This window comes from Anguilla anguilla, chromosome 2, assembly GCF_013347855.1.
Source record: "Anguilla anguilla isolate fAngAng1 chromosome 2, fAngAng1.pri, whole genome shotgun sequence".
Classification (NCBI taxonomy): Eukaryota; Metazoa; Chordata; class Actinopteri; order Anguilliformes; family Anguillidae; genus Anguilla; species Anguilla anguilla.
In genome coordinates this window covers 60,743,335-60,763,052 of record NC_049202.1, presented here as the reverse complement: position 1 = coordinate 60,763,052, position 19,718 = coordinate 60,743,335, and the positions used below count along the sequence as shown (strand labels likewise).

General features: G+C 45.8%; 1 protein-coding gene across 1 annotated transcript in view; it reads right to left on the bottom strand.

The window, feature by feature from the left end:
- Positions 1-1,273: 1,273 nt before the first annotated feature.
- Positions 1,274-19,718, bottom strand: part of LOC118221335 (cAMP-dependent protein kinase catalytic subunit alpha) — a 29,418-nt gene continuing 10,973 nt past the window's right edge. Inside the window, exons 3-10 of the mRNA XM_035406309.1 lie at positions 18,172-18,300; positions 13,634-13,732; positions 13,236-13,318; positions 10,957-11,083; positions 8,457-8,552; positions 5,191-5,313; positions 3,848-4,012; positions 1,274-1,545 (exon numbers count right to left, since the gene is read on the bottom strand). Of these exons, the coding sequence (XP_035262200.1) occupies positions 1,420-1,545; positions 3,848-4,012; positions 5,191-5,313; positions 8,457-8,552; positions 10,957-11,083; positions 13,236-13,318; positions 13,634-13,732; positions 18,172-18,300 (948 nt within the window). The 3' untranslated portion in view covers positions 1,274-1,419. The remainder of the gene's footprint in view (positions 1,546-3,847; positions 4,013-5,190; positions 5,314-8,456; positions 8,553-10,956; positions 11,084-13,235; positions 13,319-13,633; positions 13,733-18,171; positions 18,301-19,718) is intronic.

Below are 19,718 nucleotides of genomic sequence, written 5' to 3'. Positions count from 1 at the left end.
CCACCCCCACCAAAGTTAATCCAATTATGCTTCATCCTTTCTTCCTCACTGAGATTCCCAATAGCATTTTTACAATAAAATTTCAAATGAAAAAAAAAAAAACAATTTCACGATACTGGAAATCTGAGTATAGTGAATTTTGAAAACGCTAAGTGTAAGGGTGTAAAAAGGGAAAAACCCCAGACTTTTCAGGTAGAAAAAAAAGAGCAGGTGAACTCAGATGTCACACCCGGGGGACAGAATTTCAGTGCTGAATTTCAAAGTGTTACTCTTTTATAAAGGCTTAATATTTTCCTCACACAATTTAAAAGCACTGACATCAGTCCACCTTATTCGTATCGTCACCATCTCCAGATTGTCGGGTGCGGACATTTCCTTATCTGGCCCACTATATTTCTCCCTTTAAACTCACAGCTGAGATTATAGGATAGACAATGGCGTGACTTACAGATGCTATCTGTACACATATCTTTTTAAGACGACTTGCGATGAAAGCTAACCGATATATCTGTGAGCTGGAAGTGAGACAATGGATGAACATGTCACCGCCAACCCCCCCAGCCCCCCCCCCCCCCTTTCAAAAATTAAATTAAATAGTATATGCATGGGGGGGGGCAAAAAAATTGCCATGTATAAGAACAACATAAAAATCTTTTATCCCTGGAAAGCAAGCCTTCAGTCTCTTTCATTTGATTAAGACTCAACAACTCGGCAATTTGTGTTGCGGACAAAGAGAACCTGAACTCCCAACCAGCATGATGTCATCATTCTGCGTCACATCACGGCATAGGAAACGTGAGTTTGTACCCATGTTGTTTGCTAGTTGAGGACATTTCACTCTAGAGCTCAGGCTGGGTAAGGACCTGTCCTTCTGGGGGGGGGGGGGGAGATGGAGGTAGCGGCGAACACATTGGTTAGAAGGGGGCCTGGCCAAAAGCACAGGATGGAGTGGGGTGGGGTGGGGCAGGCCGGTTGTTATGCTAACTAAGGAGGGCTCCATCCAGTCGAGAGGTGAGGTTTGGACAGCCAGTGGGGAACAGGCCCAAAAGGAGGGGTGCGGTACAGGAACACAACCCACAATGACCACCCCCCCCCCCCCCCCCCAACCATGTGAGCCTCCTCCCCTCACCCTCTCCCCACACCCCCCCTCCAAATCGGCACCATCCTCATCACAGACCCACAGGACGGGAACAGGAGATAAAGGAATGAGAAAAATAAATTAGAGAGAAAAACAAAAAAAAAACACTGAAAAGGCAATACTGCTGCCACCCCCCCCCCTCAGTCTGTCTCAGGCTGGTGGTTCTGTTATCAGATAGGAAAGAGTGCCTCAGCTTCACCCCCACACCCCCTCCACATCATCTCTCTCTCCCTCCTCCTGTCCGTCCGTCTCGCCCACCCCCAGCAGCTCCGCGGGTGGGTCTAGAACTCGGCAAACTCCTTTCCGCACTTTTCCGTGAAGGAGACCCGGATTTCCTCTTCCTCGTAGTCGTCAAAATTGCTGGTGTCCCCCGGGCCTTTGCACTTGGGGATGAAGGGGGCCTCCACCTAGGAACCAGACACACACACACACACACACACACACACGCACACACACATACATGAAAGACAGTTTCAGTAGAGGATTACTATCATTTACCCACAAGAGAATATCATTTATGCAGTCCCCTTACACATGTAAATTGTGACTGAAACAGATAAACCCCCCACCCCCGAGATCCCTTTATAAAGCTTGATATTTCACAGAAGCAGTTCAGGTTCAGGCACAACGGCTGTGCCCCAGCTTGGAATCGAACCCACAGCCTTCGCATTACAGCCCCAGCAACACAGGCTGATGTTATGATGAGCCGTACGCATCACACAGCATCTTACGCATTCTCTGCGTGGCAGAGTGAGTAAGCACTCCCTCTGTCCTGGGCACTAAGGCCAGGTCCAGCCTGACATCATTCAGGATCACAGGATGCACACACACACACACATGCATGCATACACATACACACACACTCACACACACATGCGCACACACACACACACATACACACATGCATACACATACACACACACGCGCACACACACACACACGTGCACGCACAAATGCACACACACACGTGCACGCACAAATGCACACACACACGCATACACATACACACGCACTCACACACACATGCGCACACACACACACACGTGCACGCACAAATGCACACACGCATACACATACACACACACTCACACACACGCGCACGCGCACACACACACAGACGCACGGACACACACACGTGCACGCACAAATGCATACACACACACACACACTACATTTAGAAACCATGTGACCACAGCCTGAAAACGTCCTCATCACATGAAGGCAGAGAGCATCAGAGCCCAGCGATCTGGCGCCGCCGCCTCTGGGTGGTGAATAATGGGCACATGTGCCAAGCTCGTAGCAGCTCCCTGCCAGCTGAGGAGCGGGGCTGTGATTTCAGCGCACGGGGGGTTTTTCAGCTAAACGCCCCCGGGCACGAGCCCACGGGCAGGGGCGCGGGCCGCTAGCGATACGTCGCCCGGGGGTGGGGGGGTGGGGGGGGGGGGTAGAGGGGAATCACGGCGGCGTGCGCGATGACAGGGCGCGTTCGCAGCGCACCCGGCCCGGCGCCCGGCGCATCGCGGCTGCATCGGGAGGCGGACCCCGAGGAACCATTCTCAAACGAACCAAGACGACTGGCAGCCATTACCACAGTCCACGCGCTGGCAGCACTTCCCGTTTGGAAATCTTTTTGAGCAGGACATAAACACCTTTATTTTGGCATTGCCCACAGGTTTCGCAGTACAGTTTACATATTTATTAAATATTTATTTTTTTATTTAAAAAAAACAAAAAACTTTTTTATCTAAATAAAAATCTGGCGTCAATTTGGGCCTGCATATGTCCAATTCCCACCCTAATTTGGAATGTACAATCTACAGCCGCAGTTGGGTTCATGAGCGGGAACGTCGCCGCCAGCTCAGGAGAAAGCAGGCATCCCCGTTTCTCCTTTGAAATGCGTGGTGTGGCCAGCCACTTCTTTTCACACCGCAGACCACAGCTAAGCTCTCACAGAGCAGAGTCGGAGGAAGACCTTACATATGAGGCTTTCATATGACTTGCAGTCCACAGGCGCCCAATCGACCGGCAGAGGGGTGGCTAGAGTGATGAAACTCGGAGGCCTAACCGACCGCGCCATTTCATACCCTCGGCGACGCAAGCACCAGCTGCGTATCGCTCTCACCGGCACAGACACGGCCCGTATTTCATCGGCCAATCCACACACCACGGCGCGGTGCCTTAACCGAAAATGTACAAATATTAAATATATAACGGCTAGAATATTTGAAAATATAAAATACTTTAATGGCAGACGCTCTTACCAAGATCAATATACACTGCTCATGTGCTTTTTTCATCCACTCCGTTTATACCGCTGGATATTTACTGAAGCACGTCAGGTGTTGAGCGCCTTGCTCATGGGTACAACGGCAGCACCCCACCTGGGGTCGAACCTACAGCACCAGGAGCGGCACACCCAATGGCCTCACCATTAGGCTCCATAATAACTGCTGACAAACCGGTTCATATGGTCAAAATCAGCAGAGGCTGGCAAAGCGTGATGGCTGAGTGCCGTCTAATCTGCAGGCTTAGTGCTGTTAGCTGGTAGCTCTGTCTCCTAATTATCTGCTCAAAGGTGTTGAATGTTGGGCCAGTGAAGGTGACAACTGCACTGTGAACGGGAGAGAAGAGGCTGTGCTCTAAAAAAAACATGGAAGTTTTTATTTGCTCTCTTCCTGTCTGCCTCGGCCTGCTCCTCTCCACTCTCACCTTCCTCTGGTAGATGGCGATCCAGTCCGTGGTGGCGAACCACTTGTGACCCTTGATGTCATTGACGCCGTTCTTCAGGTTCCCGAATCGCTTGGTCAGGTCCACCTGCAGCAGGTTCCTCAGGAGGTCCTTCAGGTCCGAGCTGAAGTGGGAGGGGAATCGCACCTGCGGAGGGCAGGGTTATAGGGCGTGGAAGGGGAAGGGGTGTGGACGGGGAACATGGGGGATGTGACAGGAAAGAAGAACAGAAAAGGGGGAGAACAGAAAATACAGGTCTGTGTCATAGGTCACTCATTAAACCTAAGACGCACACATGCATGCACCAAGACAAATGTACACGTACTCACATGCACAACATAAGCGACATTCGTACAGCTTACACACGCATGCACGCACGCACGCAAGACGACACGCATGAACACACACACACACCAGGACCGTGCGTCTCACAGGCAAGCAGCATGTGATGATCATTGACCTATGAAGGGCTACAGGATTTAATGTGGAGGCCGCCGCCTCCCCCGCCTCCCTTCTAACACAGACACTTCCTGTAGCTCATTTCTCCTTTCCTTCGGTTTATGGCTGCTAATCACACACCTGGCTGCCACTGACCATCTGACCAAACTGGACAGCCAGCGGATACATCTGAATGAGGTTGTGTTACATTACATCTCCATTTACGACATTTACTTATGCATAGTGACTCACAGATTACAGTCTTTAAATAAAATCCACTCACACAGGATATTTAATGGAGCAATAACGGTTAAGCACCTTTGCTCAAGGGTATAGTGGCTATGCCCCACCTGGGAATCGAGCCTGCAACCTCAAAGTTACAAACCCGGTTCCCGACCCATTCTGGTACGCCGCCGCTCCACAGAGACAAAGGCACATCTGTCTACGCTGATGACGAGCGAGCAATGTGAACTGTAGGGCATACAACAGAGCTCTGCGCAGACACATTTCCAAGAAGCACATGTGCTCTGCAGCTGAAATATTTAGGAGTATGCTACTGCACACCAATTAGAAGATGAGCTCCTAATTTATAATGAAAAAATGTTTTTGTTTCTCCATTAATTATGTTCCTGCTAGCACAAATCTTAATGGATGAGCGCAGCAGTGCCCCGATACAATCTCAAGTCAGGTGGAATGAACAGCGCATCCTCACTGGAGGGGCCTTGTAATGGTGGGAGGAGCTTCTTAGGCCCCATAGTGGGCGGAGTCTTTGGACATCTGGGATACTGCCTTGCATGTGAACGCTGTATCAGTGGGAGCTCAGGTCAGGGCGGGGGGGGGGGGGGGGGGGGGGTGTGCTGGGGTCAGGGCGGGCGGGGGTTACCAACCTTCCCCGAAACAATCTTCTCGTAGATCTGGATGGGCTGGTCAGCAAAGAAAGGTGGGTACCCCGCTGCCATCTCGTAAATCAGTACCCCCAAAGCCCACCAGTCCACCGCCTTATTGTAACCCTGAAAAAACATTATATAAAATAGGGAGAGATAGAAATGGAGAGAGGGAGGTAATTACACATTAAGTAGTAGATATGTTTCATTAATTTAACAACAGCGCAGTTAAGCTCCAGCATATTAAGTGTTATTTATATATTCATCTGCATAATACTCTCTCCTCCTTCCTCTCTCTCTCATATATATATATATCTACCGACCAGGTATTCCAGGTGTATTTACAGTATCAAGCAAGTTCTCCAGGTATATTTACAGGTGTGAGCAGGTCTAACAGGTATATTCACAGGTGTGAGCAGGTCTAACAGGTATATTTACAGGAGTGAGCAGGTCTAACAGGTATATTCACAGGAGTGAGCAGGTCTAATAGGTGTATTTACAGGTGTGAGCAGGTCTAACAGGTATATTTACAGGTGTGAGCAGGTCTAACAGGTGTATTTACAGGAGTGAGCAGGTCTAACAGGTAAATTTACAGGTGTGAGCAGGTCTAACAGGTAAATTTACAGGAGTGAGCAGGTCTAATAGGTGTATTTACAGGTGTGAGCAGGTCTAACAGGTATATTTACAGGTGTGAGCAGGTCTAACAGGTATATTTACAGGAGTGAGCAGGCCTAATAGGTGTATTTACAGGTGTGAGCAGGTCTAACAGGTATATTTACAGGAGTGAGCAGGTCTAACAGGTATATTTACAGGTGTGAGCAGGTCTAACAGGTGTATTTACAGGAGTGAGCAGGTCTAACAGGTAAATTTACAGGTGTGAGCAGGTCTAACAGGTAAATTTACAGGAGTGAGCAGGTCTAACAGGTATATTCACAGGTGTGAGCAGGTCTAACAGGTATATTTACAGGTGTGAGCAGGTCTAACAGGTAAATTTACAGGAGTGAGCAGGTCTAACAGGTATATTCACAGGTGTGAGCAGGTCTAACAGGTATATTTACAGGTGTGAGCAGGTCTAACAGGTATATTTACAGGTGTGAGCAGGTCTAACAGGTGTATTTACAGGTGTGAGCAGGTCTAATAGGTAAATTTACAGGTGTGAGCAGGTCTAACAGGTATATTTACAGGTGTGAGCAGGTCTAACAGGTAAATTTACAGGAGTGAGCAGGCCTAACAGGTATATTCACAGGAGTGAGCAGGTCTAACAGGTATATTCACAGGTGTGAGCAGGTCTAACAGGTAAATTTACAGGAGTGAGCAGGCCTAACAGGTATATTCACAGGAGTGAGCAGGTCTAACAGGTATATTCACAGGTGTGAGCAGGTCTAACAGGTATATTTACAGGTGTGAGCAGGTCTAACAGGTATATTCACAGGTGTGAGCAGGTCTAACAGGTATATTTACAGGTGTGAGCAGGTCTAACAGGTATATTTACAGGAGTTGAGCAGGTCTAACAGGTAAATTTACAGGTAGTGAGCAGGTCTAACAGGTAATTTACAGGTGTGAGCAGGTCCTAACAGGTATATTTACAGGTGTGAGCAGGTCTAACAGGTATATTTACAGGTGTGAGCAGGTCTAACAGGTATATTTACAGGAGTGAGCAGGTCTAACAGGTATATTTACAGGTGTGAGCAGGTCTAACAGGTATATTTACAGGTGTGAGCAGGTCTAACAGGTGTATTTACAGGAGTGAGCAGGTCTAACAGGTATATTTACAGGAGTGAGCAGGTCTAACAGGTATTTACAGGAGTGAGCAGGTCTAACAGGTATTCACAGGAGTGAGCAGGCCTAACAGGTAAATTACAGGTGTGAGCAGGTCTAACAGGTTAAATTACAGGAGTGAGCAGGTCTAACAGGTATATTTACAGGATGTGAGCAGGTCTAACAGGGTATTCACAGGTGTGAGCAGGTCTAACAGATATTCACAGGTGTGAGCAGGTCTAACAGGTGTATTTACAGGAGTGAGCAGGTCTAACAGGTATTTACAGGAGTGAGCAGGTCTAACAGGTATTTACAGGAGTGAGCAGGTCTAACAGGTATATTTACAGGAGTGAGCAGGTCTAACAGGTAATTACAGGAGTGAGCAGGTCTAACAGGTATATTTACAGGCGTGAGCAGGTCTAACAGGTATATTACAGGTGTGAGCAGGTTAACAGGTAATTCACAGGTGTGAGCAGGTCTAACAGGTAAATTTACAGGTCTGTGAGCAGGTCTAACAGGTAAATTTACAGGTGTGAGCAGGTCTAACAGGTATTTACAGGAGTGAGCAGGTCTAACAGTTCACAGGGTGAGCAGGTCTAACAGGTATTTCACAGGTGTGAGCGTCTAACAGGTGTATTTACAGGAGTGAGCAGGTCTAACAGGTATATTTACAGGAGTGAGCAGGTCTAACAGTGTATTTACAGGAGTGAGCAGGTCTAACAGGTTATTTACAGGTGTGAGCAGGTCAACAGGTATATTTACAGGAGTGTGAGCAGGTTCTAACAGGTAAATTTACAGGAGTGAGCAGGGCTAACAGGTATATTTACAGGTGTGAGCAGGTCTAACAGGTATATCACAGGTGTGAGCAGGTCTAACAGGTAAATTACAGGTGTGAGCAGGTCTAACAGGTAAATTTACAGGTTGTGAGCAGGTCTAACAGGTAAATTTACAGGACGGTGAGCAGTCTAACAGGTATATTTACAGGTGTGAGCAGGTCTAACAGGTAAATTTACAGGTGTGAGCAGGTCTAATAGGTATATTTACAGGTGTGAGCAGGTCTAACAGGTATATTTACAGGTGTGAGCAGGTCTAACAGGTAAATTTACAGGAGTGAGCAGGTCTAACAGGTATATTTACAGGTGTGAGCAGGTCTAACAGGTAAATTTACAGGTGTGAGCAGGTCTAACAGGTAAATGTACAGGTGTGAGCAGGTCTAACAGGTAAATGTACAGGTGTGAGCAGGTCTAACAGGTAAATGTACAGGTGTGAGCAGGTCTAACAGGTATATTTACAGGAGTGAGCAGGTCTAACAGGTATATTTACAGGTGTGAGCAGGTCTAACAGGTAAATTTACAGGTGTGAGCAGGTCTAACAGGTATATTTACAGGAGTGAGCAGGTCTAACAGGTATATTTACAGGTGTGAGCAGGTCTAACAGGTAAATTTACAGGTGTGAGCAGGTCTAACAGGTATATTTACAGGAGTGAGCACATTAAGGCTGCAGGTGCTCACCTTGCTGAGGATGATCTCTGGCGCCAGGTATTCCGGAGTGCCACAGAGCGTCCAGGTCCTGCCCTTCACCCGCTTGGCAAATCCAAAATCTGTTACCTGGGAAAAGGACACAGACAGATTGGGTAGAGGGGTGAGGCCAACCAATGACAAACAAGCCCATCAGGTCACTGTAACAGCTACAGCACAGTTTAGTTTAATCATCTGGTTCTTCGCACCTGAAAATACTTCTTCTGAAAATGTCTTCTCAGCCTTACAACTGTTTATTGCATTGAAATGGGGTTTAAATACTGGACTTAATTTACATATGTATAAAGCACTCATTCCGTTTCTTTCAGTTAAAATCATCTGTCGTGTTTGATTGGTGGACAGTGGGGTAAAAAGCAGCTGCTGACATGAAGTGTTTCAGGGGAGAAAAATAAACCTGCTCTCCCTCTCTCTCACTCACTCTATCTCTCGCCTTCTCTCTCCCTCTCACTCGCTCTGTCTCTCACACTTGCTCTCACACTCTCTCTCACTCGCTTTGTCTCTCGCTCACTGTCTGTCACACACTCTTTCTGTCTCTCACTTTCTGCAGTCTGCCCAACTGACACATTGTAAGGGGTTTCAGAAATCAACATGAGCACGCAAGCACTACTGGGTATTGGGGGTCAAATTTGAAAAATGTAAAAAATAAATAAAATAAAATATAATAAAAAAAAGAAAAATTCTCTGTAATAACATGCATTTGTTGGTGCCGATTATTGCTGGGGGGTATGATTAGTTACAACATCATGCTTGTACATATCTGAACCGCTCTGCAGATTGACAAATGACAGACAGCAGGGGGCGATAAAATACAAGCAGGAAGGTAAAGTAAGAGCAGGAATCACAGCGACAGCAGTTGGCGATAAATAAGGATGGTGTGATAAGCGGGGAGGTATCATGCAAGAACACTATAAAACATAACACGCAGGTAAAGAACCAGAGTGTTCATTCATTTATTTTCAATATTCTATAGGTCGCGTACAGTGGTGCAGTGGGTAACAGTGTGTGTGCCCTGCGAAAGATTGGCGGCCTGTCCAAGGCGTATTCCTGCCTCTCGCCCAATGCATGCTGGGATAGGCCACAGCAGCCCCCGTGACTCTGCCCAGGATAAGCGAGTATAGATAACGGATGGATGGAGTATGAGTTCCAGAATGAAGTTTGGCATTTTAACAAATGCAACATTGGTACCTACTGTAACATACATGAGGGACACGTGTGATTACAATATGCATTATTATGTTTATATTTTAGAACCCCATCCTCACTCATTTTGATTTGGAATTTGTATTGCAGTCATTTTATTGTATGCTGCAGTATCTTGTGTATAGTGAACAGCCCAATATGTGCACTTGTAAAAGTGCATTGCAGTGAAACTAGTTGGCAAAAAGGCTTAAGTGAATTACAGAAACTGAAAAATAACTAAATAAAATAAATAAATAAATCACTGAATTCAAGTTACAGTATGACATTTCTGTGGTTTCTCAATATTTCTGCCAAGCCAAGATCATAGTCCTCAAGACATAACTGCAGGATTGGAGGCTTAAATTTCATCTGACCTGCAGCTATCACTAAACCTACTGAACCCATTCTCTACAGCGGGTAAAGGGGGAGGAGTGTAACCCAAATGACATCATTGTTTAGGGCTCTGCGTATTTTCTTTGGTGCAGGTATCATATGGTAGGTAGTTAGGCCACAAAGACTCAACTGTATGTAAATCTGCTGGTCAATCAACAGGTAAACCTATCTGTGCCGTCCCACTTGTCTATACACAAGTAAATTGGCAAGTAGACATGTACATTGACTGCAAAGGTATATGCACAGGTAAACTAACCTTTCTTTTCATATTTTTCTTTTCATTATACCTGAAGTGGTAGTAAACAACAAAACTAAAGAGGCTGCCTAAAATGCTTCCAGAGAAAAAAAAATATAACCACTGTCACCTGTTGGGTGTTGATAAGACAGCCAATCAGCAGAAAGATTGTACAGCTTCCATGTGATCATATGATGTGTTTTCGTCAATCACATGGAAGCTTCAAGGCCTTGCCACTGATTGGCTGTCTTATGGTCACCGAATAGATAACATATGTGACGTTTTTTTTTACCGGAAGTGTGTCACACGGCCTCTGAAGTGTGGTGGTTTACTACCGCATCTGGTATAATTAAAGAGAAAAAGATTAAAAGAAAGGCAATACACCACACGGTGGCAACATCCGCTACTGCATTCAATAATTACCGTTGCGGTATATTAGCCTTAGCTTATGCACAGGTATACTCACCTGTGTGAGACCGTGCTGGCTTATGTACAGGTAAACTCACCGGGGTGAGACCCTACTGGCTTATGTACAGGTAAACTCATCTGTGTGAGACCCTACTGGCTTATGTACAGGTAAACTCACCTGGGTGAGACCCTACTGGCTTATGTACAGGTAAACTCACCTGTGTGAGACCCTATTGGTTTATGCACAGGTTAACTCACCTGTATGTAGCCCTGCTGGTCAATGAGCAGGTTCTCTGGCTTCAGGTCCCGGTAGATGAGGTCCAGATAATGTAGGTACTCAAAGGTCAGCACAATTTGGGCGGCATAGAAGCGAGCGTGGGGCTCACTGCAAGGGGGGGGGGGGATACATTATGGGTGAGTTACTCTTGTGATCGCCAAGGAAACAGATCACCACGGAGGAGAGCATCCAACATTAAAACACTGAAGTCTTCTGCACTATACGTCCCCTCATATGTAGCTTTTCTGTTACGTGCTTCCACCTACCAGATTTGTTCTAAATATCCTTTATTAAAAATGCTACATTCAAATGTTCAATGAAATTTTCTACATTAGTAAGCACTGCACGTCATCTCAGGAGACCAGGAAAGAAAATACAGCAAAATACAATGAGCAGGAAGCAACAGGAAATATATATTTTTTTTTTTAAACAAAAAAAAAAACATTATACTAACTTTAGCCTAAGTGTTGTCTTTAGATGTACACAGCATTGACTGCAAAGGCATTACTGTTACTGGCTAGCACCTGCGTGTAGTGATAGGTGTGTGTATGGAGCGTGTGTGTGTTTACATGTGGTGTGTGTGCGAGTGTGTCAGTCTTGTTTTTGCCACCAATTTTCGATTTAGTCATGTTCTTAGTCTTTTAACTAAAATGCATTTTAGTTTTAGTCACATTTTAGTCATGCTATCTTCACTTATTTTAGTCAACAAAAAAGAATACTTGGTATTTTAGTCACATTTTAGTCCCAACTTGATCCCAATTTATTGCCCTGCCTCCAGTAAATGCCATGACCACAAAATACTTTGTAACATACTCAGTCTTCGTGACAACAGATCAGCTGTGACAGTGCATTCCCCTTTTACATGAGTGAACACAGCTTCACATGTGCATGCAGTCATTGTGACAAAGTAGCTTTACTTAAAAAATTTTTAAAAAAAAGACATTAAAGATTCATATAAAACTTTGTTTTATTCAAAAACTCATAGCATTTGTTGACTAAACTTTGTCGATTTAAATACATATATGTAATTGGACAATGCATCTGCATGCATTTGTTCGGGCATAACATTTTATTAGATCAGAAACCATTACAGCTATCCAACCTGAGTAAACCGCATACGAGTGTGATCTTTTCCGTGAATATTTTCCAAGTGTCAGTGTAGAGAATGATGAGTACGTGTACCCACAATGTTGATAAACATGCACAGTTTTGCATAGCAAATAAAAACTATTTTATTACTTGTCATCATTTTTAAACTGCAATTTCAAAGTTTTGGCGGTGTGGCAATAACCACACCTGTCTTGGATTACGCACCGTATGGCACCAGTTAAACCAAACACTGCGTCAAGCCAACTTTCTGGTTTTTTTTTCTGCAGCACTAAATAAACTAAAGCGACTTTGGAATCATGGACGTCCATCTGTCCAAGTCACAGAACAGTTCGTGCCGAGGTTCATCCTAATTTACCAAACCATTGTTGTTGTCTGTGTTTGGCACTGCAATCGTTCTCACTGCCGCGTTTTCGGGATCAGAACTGGAGAATCTGAATCTACGCTCTCCCCCGTCGTTGAGTGTCACTAAACTAACACTTTGAAGCCGCAACATGAAAAGGTACACACACTTTTTATACGGCGCTGTGTTTGGATGTTTGATTTCAGCCAAATTCACCTTCTCCCACTGAGGAGAAGCCAGAGGGTGAAGCGCATGGCCAATGGGATGAGCACACAATGTCCACACAGTGGTCATGGGAGTTGTAGTATCATGTAGTATCACCATGAATAGACTGTAATATCTCAGATGCTTTTTGTAAACTACAATAATTACTTTTTCATAGAAAATGCTGCTGAAAGGTCACCAGCCAAAGAGGCTAGTAAGAGTGAATGAGTTACACACCACTGCCGAATTCTACGCGCATTTGGCCAATGGCAGGTGTTAAAGCCCTGGTAGTAATATAGTTATATGTGCAACAAAGCAACTGCAACAAAAATCATCTGGGTCTGTTTTCATTTCGTTGTATTTTCTTCATTTAAAATGCAAAACGAATTAGTCATTGTCATCCTTCCAAAAAGGCTTACGTTATTGTCTTCATCATCAAAAAACTGAGCGTTGACAAGAATTGTCATAATTTTAGTTGATAAAAACAACATTGATGAGTGTGAGCATGTGTGCTTGCATGTGGTATGTCTGTGTGTTTGCATGTAGTGTGTGTGTGTGTGTGTGTGTGTGTGTGAGAGTGAGAGAGAGAGGATGCACCCCACTCACCTGAATCTACCGATTCTCCTCAGGTGAGAGAACATCTCTCCTCCAGGCACGTACTCCATCACCATGTACAGGTTGGTGTTGTCCTGAGGGAGGCAGGGAGGCTATCAGTGCCTCTATACGGACACAGCCGTGTGACTGCGCAAAAAACAACACGCACACACAACAAACGCACACGCACACAGACACACACACACAGAAACGCGCACACACACACGCACACAGACACACACACACACGCACACAGACACACACACACAGAAACGCGTGCACACACACACACACACGCACGCACGCACACACACACACACACACAGACACACACACACACACAGAAACGCGCACACACACACACACACACACACGCACGCACGCACGCACGCACACACACAAACGCGCACCTTAAAGGAGTACTCCACTCGGACAAGAAAAGGGAAGCTGACTGCCTGCAGGATTCGCTTCTCATTCAGTGTGTGTTCAATCTGCTTCAGCTTCACCACCTGAGGGAGGGAGAGGAGGAAAGAGAGGGTGGGAAGGAAGGAGGGAGGGAGGGAGGGAGAGAGGAAGGGAGGGGGAAAGTGAGAGAGGAAGATGACAGAGGGGAGAAGAGAACTTCACTTGAACGCTTTTGATGAAACGGAAGCTTCTGTGATGACAACACAATCACATTAGCATAAAGCTGTGTGCCGTGACCTTTGTGAATAGATGGGTGGAGCCTGAAGAGCTTCCTGTGCAGCTTATAATTTAGGCAATTTACCGCTTTCTGAGGGTACGCGAGAAATCACGCCCCACTCGGTCCTGTGCTCCCTCTGTGGGACAGGCTGAAGAACTGCCTGTGTGAGCGACCCAGTGAGTGTGTGAGCGTGAGAGTGTGCGTGTGTGCGTGCGTGTGTGTGTGTGTGTGTGTGTGTGTGTGTAGTTTGGTTGCCTTGGTTACCAATGCCAAGGAATTAAATGCCTGCCCCTTGCTGCCAAACTCCACCTGCTAAACCCCTTGTTTACCATTATGGAAATTTGAAAATCTATTGAAATACACTGTCAATATACCGTAACATACTATCAAAATATATTGAAATATACTGTCAATATATTGCAACACTTCACAAAATATTAACTATACAACTACATACAAATCACAGTGGCTTTAAAATACTGAAAGACGTTACAATGCGGTGGAATTTCGTCATTATACCTCACCACACAAGTCCATATATATTTACAATATATTGCTTTACACCGCATTTCCAGAAGGGCTGGACAGGGCTGGAGAGAGGAGGGGAGGGGAACAGCTTTCACAGAGCACCAGAGACCGCCCACTGCCATCCCCTTTAAGTGCCATTAATTCCCACATTAATATGTACTGAGAGAGAGAGAGAGAGAGAGAGAGAGAGAGAGAGAGAGAGAGAGAGAGAGAGAGAGAGAGAGAGAGAGAGAGAGAGAGAGAGAGAGAGAGAGAGAGAGAGAGAGAGAGAGAGAGAGAGAGAGAGAGAGAGAGAGAGAGAGAGAGAGAGAGAGAGAGAGAGAGAGAGAGAGAGAGAGAGAGAGAGAGAGAGCAGTGTTCCTTTTGCTCAAAAAACAAAACTCCCTCTATCTACATATTTTTTGTTTGTTTGTTGTTGACTTTATTATTATTTTTTTGGAAAGAAAGAACCGCTTGTCCCCTTTGGGCAAAAACAGTCCATCTCCCCTCCTCTTCAGGACCAAAAATAATAATTTTTTTTGCTAAATTGCAGGATAGCAAAACATTTTCCTGTAATAACTATGAAAAAAATTGCACTGTGGCAAACTTCTAATACTTCTGCAGGACGTAAGCGCCCATAAACTGTACACACATACATGCGTGTCATTCCAACCACCGGCAAGTCAGGGTAATTTAGCATGAGTGTAAACCTATAGACCAGGGGTTTAAATACATGTTGTGCTGATCCAGGAACCCCCACACAGGCTCAAAAGCATTCAGGGCACCCCTTCGTAATTTTAAAAATGGTTATATTTAAAAAGAAACATATTTTCCTAAATCTATATATATATATAGTCTTTGCATATCAATCTGGCCAGGGACCTCCTGTTAAACATCCATTAGGTTGCCATTACATCTCCATAGGTGGAGACTGACACTACAATAACACTGCAATTCAATAATATCGGCAGGTATTATCTTTTTTTAAATTTTTTTTATCGCGGCAAACTTCTAGCTGCTTTGTGGCCTTGCTCTGTTCCCCAGCAGTGCGTTTAAAGATCTACGAGGGGCGGCATCTCCTTCATCACGGCGCAGTCGCTATCCAGACTGCTCGGTGATAAACACGGTAGTACGTGTGAAGAACAAGAGAGGCTGACGCCAGCTCTCTCCCTCAGGACCTCCGCGGTAGTTTTTATTATAGGAGAATCGGACTAATCACGCGCGCGCGAGCGCATGTCAGATGTTGCCGTAAGACGAACCAAAATGAAGCCACGAGCCTCGCGGTCTGGAACGGGATGACGTCGAGATGAATTGAATCACAGTGCGTTTCACGTTCATTCCGTGGGGAGGAGACATTTCTTTAGAAAACTCGAGGCTTGTGCGGCGGAGCGGCAAGCTGGACCGAAGCACCGAAAACTTCTTGTTTGCGTTTGGTATCGGTGCGGGCGTTGCTCACACTCCTGCCTACGGTCCTCATTCTTCCTTAGCTAATGGAAATTTGCCATGAAACCCACACGGTTTCTGAACAACTCAAAACTTGACGAATTTGTAGAGGGCGATGAGCCGCGGCTGATTTCACCCGCATGAATTCGTAAACAAAATCCAATAAGAAGCGCGTGCCTCGGGGTACCCTTTCAGAGACTGGTTAATGAGAGGTGGTTCAACAATAGCGCTGCTGCGAGCCACTCAAACTGCAGTTGCATCTTAAAAGCCATTAATCCCTAAATGGTAAGCACCAGCAAAAGCAATACATCTTTACGGCAAATATCAATCAAGCCCACGAAGTCACATGATGCTTACTTTTTTTTAAATAATCATTTTTATTACTCGTAACTCGGCGGTGCAGAACGCTGCAAGCTAGGCTACTGAATGGTATGGTGGTTTGAGTGACAAATAACAAAGCAAAGTAAATTGTAATTTAGTTTGCAATACGAAAGCCTTTACCAGGACCGAAATGCAATATTACGGTTAGGAAACTGCACTTTTAAATCCGACGATGCAGTTACAGTGTCAATCTATATTGGGGTGCTTAAGCAATCTACTGAATTGTTTCAGTAAATGTCCAGCTATATTGATGGATTGCATGCAAAAAAAATGCAAGCATGTGAGTTTCCCTGGGCAAGATACTCTCCTAAACCGCGATAAGTGTAAACGAGCGTAAATGTTCTTTGAGCCTCTGTGCGTCGATAATGCTTTGAAATACGGATAAAAGCCATAGCTGCAAAAATATGGCGGTGGTGTTTTCGCGGAGACCCCACTTCATCTAGTCGTTGGCCTTCTCCTGCTCGGCTGCCGCGACTGCTGCTTGTTGGAAAATTTCGGATATTTCGGCATCTGGCTGACCAAATATGACCTTCAATCAAAGAGGGGTTAATCTTCTGTTGTGAGGTGAGGTCAGGACGGGGTAGCCAATGATTGTGTCAGTATGAACATGTGTTTTTCCAGCCTTGAGCAAGTTGCCTGTACAGGCTGAGAGTGGGCAACTGATGTGCATGTCATGCTATCGTTAGTCCACCAGGGGGCAGTAAGCCTCCAGCATGAGCAGGCGCTACCTTTGTGGTGATATCCCTCAAAGACACCATGCCCTGCACTGAGATAAGGCAAATTCCATGCAGCACAACTAGACAGAGGTGATCTGCCTACACAGGGTGGGCAGCAGTGGACTTCCCCCCTTAAAATTCAAAGCTTGCGCAACAGAGAAGAGAACTGGTCTACGGATGCGGTCCCACAATCCTCAGTGCTTCGGCTCGCACTCCTGTTCACTGATCAGCATCAGTGAGAGAAACACGAAGACTGTCGCACCAGACGTGAGAAGCTCCCACTCGGCTCTGTCGATGACGGGCGATAGTTCACTCTGAAGACACGTACGTCGACACTGATACTTCTGGCTATTGCGTTAACGCTGGCGGGTGAGATTTTTCACCGGGCTCAAACCCGGCGGCGCGTGACCGCTCCCGGTCCGAATCGCACGCCTCGGCGATGGCGCTCCTCTTCCCGAAGCTCGAGGCTAAGGTGCCGCCCCCGTTCCTCTGGAGGACCGGCACTTGCGTGGCGTGCAGGAAGACGGGGGCCCTCTGGGTCAGTGAACGTGTTCTATCTCACCAGCAAATCAAAAAGATACTCTCCCTTTGCAGACGGCTTCCTGATGCAACAAATAACCTGCCGCTTCCCAAACGGGACGCAACCTCGTAGTCTCATCACACGCACAAGAGCAGTTTATTAACGGAGCAGGGACAGCCGACAGCCTACATGACGTGCTTACGGCACTGTGACATCACTCCAGCCCCTGCTAAAGAAGTATATGGCAAGCACTCTTAACATTTAATAGCCTTGCTTGACTATCCATAATTAGATTTTAGATATCTACAAATGTATTTTGACTAGTCATAATTACCTTAAAAGGACTTTTGACTAGTAATAACTCAAATTCGAGATATCTACAATTGTCTTTTGACTAGTAATATCTTAGTTTCAGATATCAAAAAAATCTGTAATGTGAATCCGGACAAGCTATTAGATGTTAAAAGGGCTTGCCATAGAAGTATGCATTATGACTTCACTACAGCCCCTCCTAAGAAAGCATGCACTATGACATCACTCCAGCCCCTCCTAAAGAAGTATGCACTATGACATCACTCCAGCCCCTCCTAAAGAAGTATGCATTGTGACTTCACTCCAGCCTCTCCAACAGAAGTTTGCATTGTGACATCACACTGGCTCCTCCCACTGCGGGTGTTCTTACTCCGAGTCTGTGCTCACCTTCTGTTTGTCGAGGATCTTCATGGCGTAGTGCTGACCCGACTCTTTGTGCTTGACCAGCATGACCCGGCCGAAGGAGCCGGTACCGAGAGTCTTTAACCGCTCAAACTGGTCCAGAGACGCAGTGTTCTGGAAGGGAGAAATAGAGGGGTCGGAATGAATGGGGTCACAGTGACATCACAACCACGTGACTGTGTGCAAACGCACCTGCACATTTAGCCTATCTTTTCTATGGGTTCACTATAACAGCAAATTGAGTTATGTATACACCATCATATATTAGATATAATGGAAAATTAAGCGACTGAATGCCTAGCATTTACATTTTTCCCCAATGTGTTTACACACAACACACAGCTACATTATAGCGTATTGTACACTCCTAGGACAGGGACAGCCCATGATAGCACAGTACTGATCAGCAGTGTCCTCTTAATGGTTAACCCTGCTCGTGGCATATCTGACCATTTAACATAGGGAGGGGGACACAACAGCAACTATTAAAGCAGGATTAAATCTTTTCCCATGCAAATACTTACACACACACAAACACACACGCACGCAAGCACTCTTGCTTGTATTCAATGTACTGAGCCTTAATTGAAGCATGGATCGTTCCAGTCTACAAATAAGGTTTTAGTTAATCCTGTGTGTGTGTGTGTGTGTGTTATATCTGTGCGGTAAAAGGCATAGATAGCCTTTTGTAAGATTACAGAGAAGTTATGCCCCCTTGACCTTGCTGATAAGTGAATGACCAATAGCATAAAGTTCGGGAAGGAAACATGTAGGCTACACCAGATGTCATGAGCAATGCAGGTGACACCTTTCCGGAAAACATAGGCCCAAAACTTCGGAAATGGGTCTGCGTTCCACTTCCAGAACCCAAAGGTAATAGAACACCGGTGCCTGAAGAACTGCAAACCAGTCTGTGTTCTACTTCCGGAACCCCTAGCTCAAACAAACCGGGAAAGGTTGGTGTTCTACAGCTCGATCCCACTGCTGCATGCCGGTGGAATGCAGGGCTGTGATTGGGGCAGGGTTGCCACAGCGACCGCTGAGAGGGGCAGGACAGAGTCCCAGATAAGAGCAGTGTGATAACAGGAACAGACAGGAATGAGGAAGGTGGCTGACATCTATAGTGTCACCTGTGTTACCCGGGTTACCAATTCTCACAGTGTACGGTCGCACATTTGCATACATACACAAATGCAAACTGAAGATGAAAACCATTAACCCAACAGGTTTACCACACGTGCAGTGTTGCTGCAGATCAGATTACAGTCTGCAGCCTCGGCTACTCCCCACTGCAACATTGAAAACATAAGCAGTCACACTTTGGCGGCAATCACTGTTTTTAACCTATATTAAATGGCGACTTTCCTTCCGTTTCCGGTGCTTACACACACTAACTGATAACTATGGGGCTTGGAAAGCAAGTAAACTCAATCAATCTTTATCACTGACAACCCTTCCCCCCTCCCTGCAGCTGCACTCAAACTCTCCCCAGCCTATTAGGAGCTCACGTACACACACACATTCGCACACAT